Source organism: Strix aluco, chromosome 1, assembly GCF_031877795.1.
Source record: "Strix aluco isolate bStrAlu1 chromosome 1, bStrAlu1.hap1, whole genome shotgun sequence".
In the NCBI taxonomy this organism is placed as follows: domain Eukaryota; kingdom Metazoa; phylum Chordata; class Aves; order Strigiformes; family Strigidae; genus Strix; species Strix aluco.
Window position 1 is genome coordinate 45,740,313 of NC_133931.1, and position 10,166 is coordinate 45,750,478.

Genomic DNA, 10,166 nt, shown 5'->3' on the forward strand with positions numbered 1-10,166 from the left:
TGCATCTTCTAACTGCTTTGGATAATTAGGAAAATTTCCTTGGCAGTGCTCTAAGAGGATAGACAAAAGAGTGACATAACTACTCCCAAGGCAGGAAAGGTCGAGGTTTTGCATTCTGCAGATTTTTAAAGTAGAAAAGAAAGTATTCTTCATTTGAACAGTCTGAAGCAGTATGCATATTATATAAAACCTATCACCTTGCTCTAAAATGTCATCTCCCTCTCCTTGAACTCACTTGCAGTTATCTCGCTGGCCCTTCTGCCTGGAAGGGCACAGGTTAGGGAGGCAGGCTGTTTGTCTCCAGCCTTTCCTAAACAAAACTATTCAAGTGCAGTTCCCAAAAGGAGCAGGCACACAAGCAGTTCAAAGGCTTCCATTAGCTCTGCTGGCTAACTTCTTATCTTGTAATGTGTCATCCCCCCCCCCCCCTTCTGCCCTTAATGAACAGTTTGTTCCATTGTAATTCCTATATCAAACATCTGGAAACCAGACTCGTTTTTAAAAAGGGGAGGAAAAAAAAAAAAGAAAAAAAAAAAGGGGGGGGGGGCGGGGGGGGAAAGGCGTTTCAGTGCCTGTGACTTACCCAGGTCTCTGTCAGAAAGAAAAAAAGAATTCAGCTGAATCAGTTAACTGACTCTTTTTTAAAGCACTTTGACCAACACATTTTTCTAGACCGAAATCCTACAGTGCGACATACACCCACTTTGTAGCAGGATAACGCGCTCTGCCCACAGCTTGCTCCTCCGATCACAGCTGTCTCCAGCGGGAGGAGCTGAAACCTGAACCAAACCCTCCGAGCCGGGATTGGATCCCTCCTGCCAGCCGCCCGAGAGCCCTCCCAGAAAAACAGCCTGTTTGGAAAAGTGCTTGAGAACATCCCGAAGTGATTGGAGGAGCGGAAAACCCTTCCCCCCTGCACCTGACTAGTGGGTATTTACAGCACTTTTGAAGGCGCCTCTGCACTGCCACTCCACGCCGGCGGTGGAGGGGCTGTGCCGGGCAGGCAGGGCCGTAGGGACGGATGCGCCGGCAGTGATAGCGTGCGCTGCGCACCCGCCGCGGACCGCTACACCCGCCCGCCGGCAGAGCCTGGAAGAAGGAGAAACCCCGCATCCAAAATGCCACGCTCCTTCCTGGTCAAGAAACATTTCAATTCATCCAAGAAGCCGAATTACAGCGAGCTGGACACTCACACAGGTAACAAAACGAAATCGAATGCTCCCGCGTCGCTCCGGCGCTCGCGGTCGTGGCGTGGCAGTAACAAGGAGGGGTGGGATTGCTTTTCAGGTTTGAGGGAACGGATTAGTTCATTGCTAGCTCTTCTCTTCTGCTCACAAGGAGGGAGTTTTGAGCAATATGTCAGTGCTGCCCAGAATGAATCATAAAAGTTTGCTCACCCACTTGAACTCAAGTTACTTAGAGAGAATTTGGAGTTTTCCTGTTCTGTGTCTGCTGGTGGTGGAATTGAAACTTTTATAGAAATCCTTCAGGAAGTTTCACTGCTTCGTTGTATCAGGCTGCCACAGATTTAGAAACAGCACGCTACCTTGAAGAGACTCTCCAGCTGTAATTTGTCTGTTCAAGGGCACCATCTCTACCCATCAGAATATATGTATGAAATAGTAATTCCTCCTATATTCGGATTCCCATACTGAGCGTTTTATTTATGCATCTTTTAATCCTTAAAATGTTAATTTTACTGCCTTTTGAAGTACTTTTTGGTTCTCTTACCTTGAAATTTTCTTCTTTCTCCAGTGATTATATCCCCATACCTGTATGAAAGCTATCCAGTCCCTATCATACCGCAGCCAGAGATCCTGAGCTCAGTAGCTTACAATCCCATTACTGTGTGGACTACAACTGGGCTGCTACCGTCTCCATTACCCAACGACCTCTCTCCGCTTTCTGGATACCCCTCATCTTTGGGAAGAGTCAGCCCACCTCCACCTTCTGACACCTCCTCCAAAGATCACAGCGGTTCAGAAAGTCCCATTAGCGATGAAGAAGAGAGAATCCAATCCAAGCTTTCAGACCCCCATGCAATCGAAGCCGAAAAGTTTCAGTGCAGTTTATGCAACAAGACCTATTCAACTTTCTCTGGGTTGGCCAAACATAAGCAGCTGCACTGTGATGCCCAGTCTAGGAAATCGTTCAGCTGCAAGTACTGTGACAAGGAGTATGTCAGCCTGGGAGCACTTAAGATGCACATCAGGACCCACACACTACCTTGTGTCTGCAAGATCTGCGGCAAGGCTTTCTCTAGACCTTGGCTACTTCAAGGACACATTAGAACTCACACTGGTAAGAACAGTCATTACACTTGCAGTTTCTTGTTGCTATAACATCAAGATGCCTTTTTGATATTTTTCTCCACAGGTGGAAGAAACAGCAGTGTTTCTTTACTAACCTTGAAATGCATTTGCGGAATTTCAAATGTATCATTAAAAGCCTAAATTCTCCCTCCTGAGGGGGTGAGTGGGAGGGGTGTGTAGCATGGTCTCATAACTGTGGGCCAGGTACTGGCATAAATCAGCATTGCTCCCTTGATGATTTTAGGATGGTTTAGCCCGTTTCCACTAGCTGAAGGTTTTGCTTTGAGGATTTTACGTTAACTCTCAGTCTTTAGAAATTGCTAACTTTGAGAAGGCTCCAGCTGACTCTGAAATTCAGCAGCAAAAACAGAAAGGTAATCATGAGGGGCTGCTTAAGCAACTCCTTAAGCAGCTGGCAAGTTTTGCATGTGCTATCTCAAGTCCTTAAGAATTAGAAACCCATCATCAACAAAGTGGGGTTTTTTTCTGTTGAGGCAAAAACTTGATTTTTAGTAATACTGGGTACAATGTAATGTCTGTACAACTGATTGTTGCTTTTCAGTCAAAGCCCTTGTCCCTGGTAATTCACACAGCACTAAGCCGAAAAATGTCTGTGAAAATATTTGAAAATGTTGGGAGGAGCCCAACCTAAAAGTATTGCCTGCACCTGTAGATGCAGAAGGTGTCAGCTGCTTGTCCTTGGAGACTGCACTGAGCAGCATATTCTGAAAGACCGAGTTCTGCAAGTACAGTCAGCAGTGCTGAAGCTGTTGTATCTGTGGCCCGATTAACCTTTTCTTACACGTTCTTTATTATAACAAATACTTTGTTTGTTCATTTGTTTCTTAGAATAAAAGCAGGTTTTACCTGTCCTAAACATGTACTTCTTTTTTAAAGCTTTATCCTATTTTCCCTTGATGTTTCCGTTTTAGGAGAGAAGCCGTTTTCTTGTCCTCACTGCAACAGGGCTTTTGCAGACAGATCCAATCTGAGGGCTCATCTGCAGACCCACTCGGATGTGAAGAAATATCAGTGCAAAAATTGCTCCAAAACTTTCTCCAGAATGTCTCTTCTGCACAAACATGAGGAATCTGGCTGCTGTGTAGCACACTGAGTCATGCAGTCAATGTTTACCTGGACTCGATGCATTTCTCCACTCCTGTTCCAAATGATAAGTGGAAATCCAAAGGCGTTTTCTCGTCTACTTTTCAGCCAAAAAAAGCCAAAACACCACCAAACAAGCAAACAAACAAAATAGTGGAAGAACTTAGAATGTCAGTAGAAATGAGCTTTAAATAGTTTCTGCTCAGTCACACATTTGCATTCTTAAGTGTGATTTCTGAAATACGGGGAAAGACACCATGCATGACATTTCAAGTAGATCTAAAGGAAGAAGCATTATCAGCTTTCTTTATAGATGAAGCCAAATGTAGGTCGTCTTTTCTTGCTTAGAAAAGGCTGCAAAGTTAACAATACATTCCTGCCAAGCCATTTCAACCAAAGAAACAGTATTTTAAGTGGAACTTTTAATAAAAATACTACCCAAGTGAATTTTGCTAGACACCATTTATCTCAGGTGCCTTAAAAAGTATTCCAAGTTTACCTTAGTAAATGTTTAATATTATTCATTGCTGTGTTTTTTATTTTATTTTATTAGAAGACAAGGCCTTCATTAATGATCTGAAATGCTTTAAAACTGCATAATTAAGAGAGGAAAAAACCATGTAAGAATGTACGAAATATTAAAAGCCACAAATTAACCGCATGTGCCTTCAAAAAAAAAAAAAAAAAAAAAAAGACTGTAGCTTCAAACATTCCTGGTGCATGCTTGACCATCTTTTAATATGGAATAGTTCCTCTAAACTTTAATCTTTTTTAAAAAACGGGAATAAGTGCAAGAGAGGGGGTTCACGGGAGTTTGACAATTATTTTTTTAAATGCACAAAGGAAATGCAATATTTTCAGCATTACCCCTCCAAGTGCCTTTTTTATTGATGATTTTGTAAAGTATGTGGACATAATGTAAATATTTTTATTTTTATATGATTGAATGTGTTATGAATGAAAGTGAATTGTTGCCTATAGCAGCATCTATAGATAACTTGAAGAAAGCGTGAAGTGAAATTTATGTTGTTTTCTAGCCACTTTTTTACAATAAACATTTTTAAGTAAGATTTCTGTTGTTTGTTCTAATTAAAGAAAACAACCATGTCTGGTTCTTCAAGGCTCTGGAACACAGAAAAGTGCAAGGGTCTCTACGTGACCAAATGAAGGTAAAAGTGAATTTCAGATGCGAATCCTTAGTTCACAAGTACTGAATGTTAGAAAGAAAAATACCCATCACATTTTAAAACATTTAAAATCATACAGAGCATTTTTCTAGAGTCACTGCTTTAAAGCTCTGTTGGTTTTTTTGCTACTTACAACAGGATGAAAACATGGTGAAATATATTTGCTCAAAAACATGTAAAAGAAACTTCTTTCTTGCATTTTAACAGTTGAAAGTATGCTATTAGAGCAGCCTTATTATAGTACTTTTCCTGAGACTTGGACATTAGGAAATCTGGGCCTGATCCAAAGTTCGTGAAAGTCAGTGGAGCCTTACAAGAGTTCAGTAATGTTTGCGTGATGCTCTTTTAAAGTCGTAGACAAGTCACGATATGATGCACTTTATATGGCCATTTCAGAAAGATTGAAGATACTTTTATTAAAGTGTCTTACATATCAGAACTTTCAAGTGGATGTATTATGATTTTACATCAGCTGATATATCACAGGAAAGAATTATTCAGTAATAAAAAGTAGAAATATTTTTCTTCAGATGATTTGACTAAGAACTCCAAGATCTGAACTATATAAAAGCATTACAACATCAACAAAACATGTCTCATCATTACTGACTAGTGCAAAACAACATTATTTTCAACTTTCAACAAAGTACAAAGCTAGAAAACAGATAAGCACTAGTTGGCCTCCAGTCCGAAGACTGCTATGTCTACATTAGGGTACCAGCAGAAGGAAGTAATAGCAAAAACAAAATTCAAACAATGAGAATGCTACTGATGGATAAAACACAAGGCACAAATTTCTTGAAAAAGAGCGCATTTCAGCAAAATAATGCAGCAGACCATGCATGCCTTGTGTGTCCTCCAGCTGAGTCCTGCAGAGGAGTGCTTCAGCAGGACTGCACTGGAGTAACTTAAGCAACAGGTACATGATGAAAGTTTTGTACCGTTTTTCCATGGGAAGCACTGTACTGAAAAAAGATCAGCTCAAATTAAGCTTTTCATATTCTCCAAGCATCTTCTGACAAAATCCCAAGGTTATAACAACAATTCCTTAGGACGTGTTAGAATTTTTTTCAGGAAATAGCTAGAGAGTTCGAGAAAGATAGCGTTAGTGGGAATTTGTGAGGTAACATTTTGAAATGAACACATGAAGGCATCAAATACCCTTGAAAAGTTTCATGTGCTTACTCTATTGATTTGCACTTCCATGTCATTCGCTTTGAAGTTCTTAGGCTCCAGCAGCTCTTTGTGCAGCTTTGTCTTCCCAGAGCAAAGTTTACTGGAGAATGAGTAAAGTTCTGGCAGGCAACAGCTATTTGTACTGTCAAAGTTCTAGGTTTGCTCTCCTGTGTCATGTCACAAAGGCTTTTCCATTGTTTTAATTCACACCTTAAATTCTCTATGCCCATAGTAAATGAAGTAGCATAAGAGCTTGACTTCTTGAATGAGTGAAAATGCTACTGTTGTCCTTAAGGGAAATCAGATGAAAACTTCATCAAAATACAGTATGCTAAACCAAACACAAGTGGAACTGGTCTGATTTGGAGATGACAATTAAGATATGCTACTTTGCATGCCTGTAACACCTGTACTCATAAAACACAAAGATGGGAAAGGCTAGAAGCTCTTCTGGCTCATCTCTTTAATTGAAACAGAGTGCTCTATCACAGCTCTCTAGCTCTTGTCCAGTTGCAGCATAAGCTTCCCAGGCAGATGAATTTCTCTGCTTTTCCTGTGAGACTGCTTTCTATTTGCTGTCAGGACATTTCTCCAAAACACTTTCCATTAATAGTTTTACCTCATTGCTCTAGAAATGCCCTTCTGTACCTGCACAAGCTATTTATCAATGTAAATTAAATTTTGTTCTGAGCTGTTGGTGGATGACTCTTGCAACTTTCTCGAAATGTGAGGGAGAAGCTCCCTTCATGGTGAAGCTGCCCATTGAATCTCTTTGACCATTGCTACATTTCTCACAAGACATCTCTCATTCTATATCCAAATAATCAACTTCTAAAATCTTTCTTAGGAAAACATGTTCCCCACAATTCGAATATCTTTATTGCTCTTTTCTGAAATCAATCACTCTTTTATTTTTAATTTTTGGCACCAGGGTTAAATATAATTCTTTTAAGTGAAAAGTTAAGGTATCAAAAGGTCAGCTTCTCCTCTAAAGGCGCCTACGTGATAGCAACCTATATACATGATTCATAGCTTTTTTTAACTCTTCACTAATTAATTGCTTAAAATCAGTAGATCTGGTGAAGGGACTTTTGCACAGCAGTTACTCCAAATGTTCTATATATATACCTTTTGGGATATATGATTGCCTATTATAGAGGGCTATATCCTTTCTTTAGTATGTTCTGGCAATTTACTTTCACCTCCTCAGTGTACTTTCGTTATGTGGAGAAGAGCTGAACCACCACAGCACATGTGCAGTTACAAGTCGAGTGTATGAGTTTCTCAAGGCTGAAGGCAATAATTGGTTCACCTTGGTTTCCACTTTTCTCTTCCCTTGCTTCCGTTTGGGCGTGCTTTTCATCTTAGAGAATGAAGTAATATCTGCATGAAATGAAGACAGAACAAAGTACACATTTATGCCTAAACCACTGCAATTATCCTACCAACTGATGTGGAGTTCAGAAAAGCATCTTATGTTTTCACCAAAGGGTTAAAATATGTGCCTCTCAGATTAAGGCACCATGAAATCTGTCCTCTGTATTTTACTCTATTGTTTGGATTATTATAGTTCCCGTTATCATTAAGCAAGCTCAGGGCCTATTACTCTAAGCTCCATAAAATCATATAAAAAAGAAGCACCCTAAAGACCCCATAATTTGAATTTTAAAAGGAAGGACAATGGGAAACCTGGTAATTTATTTTTGATGTCTTGTGCTACAGATGATTGCCTCTGCCACAAAAACAATAATTCATCTTAAAATATATTTTTATTTTTGAATAAGAATTTTTCAATGCTGAACATTACTTCTTTAGAAATATTGGTATTTACTAGCTGTCCAGGATGTTTGGTTTTGTCTCTTTAAAGTAGATGTTTTTACAGGTAAAATATATAAATTGTAATTCTGCTTCACAGAAATATAGAGTGGAATGTGAGAAACACACTCCAACCTGGTACATTGTAATATGAAATGAAGGCTGCAAGAAATAAGAACAGAATGCAGGTGAAATCCCAGAGTCACAAAACAGTTGAGGTGGGAAGACACCTCTGGAGATTGCCTAGTCCAACCCCTCTGCTCAAAGCAGGGTGAGTAGAGTAGTTTACCCAAGACTGTGTCCAGTTGGGTTTTGAATATCTTCAGGAATGGAGACTCCACAACCCCTCTGGGCAACCTGTTCTGATGTTCAATCACCCTTGCAGTAAAAGAAAATGTTTTTTCTTACATTTAAATGGAATTTCCTGTATTATAGATGGTGCACACTGTCTCTTGTCCTGTCACTGGGCAAAACTAAAAATCTGCCTGAGTTCTTTACTCCCTCTCATCAGGTATTTATACACATTGATAAGCTCTCCCTTGAGTTTTTACTTCTCAATCTGTCTCAGTCCCTCCCATATGAGAGATACTCCAATCTTGGCCCTTCATTGGACTCAATCCAGTATCATCATGTCCCCCTTGTAGTGGTGAGTCCAGAACTGGACCCGGCACTGCAGATGGGTTTCACCACTGCTGAGTAGAGGTGGAAATACTACTCAGTTTCTGATGGGATTCTGATAGAATGCCTAGAGGTTGTGGAAACTATATGAACTACAGCAGTAGAGTACAAACAAAAATGATGCTTGCATGCTCCATCCCTTCTTCTCAAAAATTTTAACTCATTCCAAATCTCTACAAAGTCATCAGGAACTTTGAAGGGTGTGGAGGACAGGACTGTGCTTTTTTGGATGAACAGAAGTTGCCCTGTCCTGTTGCAGAGGGCAGCATTAGGGTGCCTCAGGTGAGTACGTGGCATGAGTTTCTTAAAGGGGTGCACATCGTGCTGCAGAGGCATATCCTTTTTGCGACGCTGTATGAAGTATGACTTAGCAAAGTCTTTGAGGCTGTGCCGCAGCCTGATTGTGTCCTTGCATTGCTGTCTCTTCTGAGGGACATGTAGCCATACCAGGCTAGAGGTTAAAAAAATAAATAAAACAAAATTGCACAGTGGTCTTGTTTTTATTTGTTTGACAGTTTGGTCACCTTATTCCTTTCCACTTATCTCTCCAATAGTTCAAGAATGCCATCTAAACCAATACATTTTGTGTTTTTTCTTCTTTTCATTCCCTCATCATTTTGGGTACAAAAATGTAAGTGCGTGCTCCTTCGTGGCCTTCCTTCCTTTATTTTCCCCAGGTCTCTATAAGACAAAAGTTACTGCAAAATGGAACAAGTGCTTTCTGTTACTTGCCTATCATCTCTTCCTTTTACCTGGTGTCCTGGTTTTGGCTGGTATGGAGTTAATTTTCTTTTAGTAGCTGGTACAATGTTTTTTGGATTCAGTGTGGGAATAATGTTGATAACACACTGATGTTTTAGTTGTTGCTAAGTAGCTCTTATCCTAGGTTAAGGACTTTTCAGTTTCTCATGCTCTGCCAGCAAGCAGGTGCACAAGAAACTGGGAGGGAGCCTGGCCAGGACAGCTGATCTGAACTAGGCAGAAGGATATTCCATACCATAGAACGTCATGCTCAGTATATAAACTGGGAGGAGTTAGCTGTTCTGGGTGTTCCCTGGTCGGGCATCAGTGGTGAACAATTGCGTTGTGCATCACTTGAGGGTTTGGGGGGGTTTTGAGAGTTTTTTGGTTTGTTTTGCTTTTTTCCTTTGGTTTTATTTCTCTCTCTTTTTGTTATATCCCTTTTCATTAAAATTACTATAATATTTTATTATTATTATTCTTGTTAGTATATTTTATTTTATTTTAGTTATTGTTCTTATCTCAACCCATGAGTTTCACTTTTTTCTCTGATTTTCCTCCCCATCCCACTGGGGCTGGGGAGGAGTGACCGAGCAGCTGCGTGGTGCTTAGTTGCTGGGTGTGCCTAAACCACAACACTACTGAATATACCCTATTTCTTTGTCTTTGTTCCTTTCTGCTTTATATGCACCACCATAAGTTTGTCCAGTGTGTACACTAAGTAACCAGGAGGTGGATGAAGATCACAGTTTGGCAGTCCTTGCCAAGAGGGAATAAATGCCCTTTTATATCTGTCATTTATGCAAACATATTTTGTCAAAAGAAGACACAAAAAACAGCAATCACATGAATGCCAGCTCAAATTCACATGGTCTCCATCATTTTTAGAAACCTTCACCCTGTAAGCTTGGAAGAGCAACAGAGGTACGTGCAGACATTCACACAGTCTCTTCATACAAAAAGACATGCAGCTGACCAGTCAGCACATTCAAACATGCAAATCCTTTCACTGCAACCCTAACCTGGGGGAACAGAGAGCTCCCTCATTTTCTTGTAAGAGCCATCCCTCAACTAAAAAAAGGTGGGTTTAAATGCAAGCACAAGGGTGTTGTCTAGCAGGACAATGTCAAAAGAGGGTGTTCTTGAAGTTTTT

The 10,166-nt window shown here is 40.3% G+C and overlaps 1 protein-coding gene across 1 annotated transcript; it reads left to right on the forward strand.

The window, feature by feature from the left end:
• The first annotated feature begins 950 nt into the window (after positions 1–950).
• Positions 951–4,486, forward strand: SNAI2 (snail family transcriptional repressor 2). Its single transcript, XM_074847538.1, has 3 exons — positions 951–1,197; positions 1,756–2,301; positions 3,245–4,486. Exons 1-3 carry the CDS (start codon positions 1,119–1,121, stop codon positions 3,424–3,426), a joined length of 807 nt encoding a protein of 268 aa, XP_074703639.1. The 5' UTR covers positions 951–1,118; the 3' UTR covers positions 3,427–4,486.
• The last annotated feature ends 5,680 nt before the right edge of the window (positions 4,487–10,166 follow it).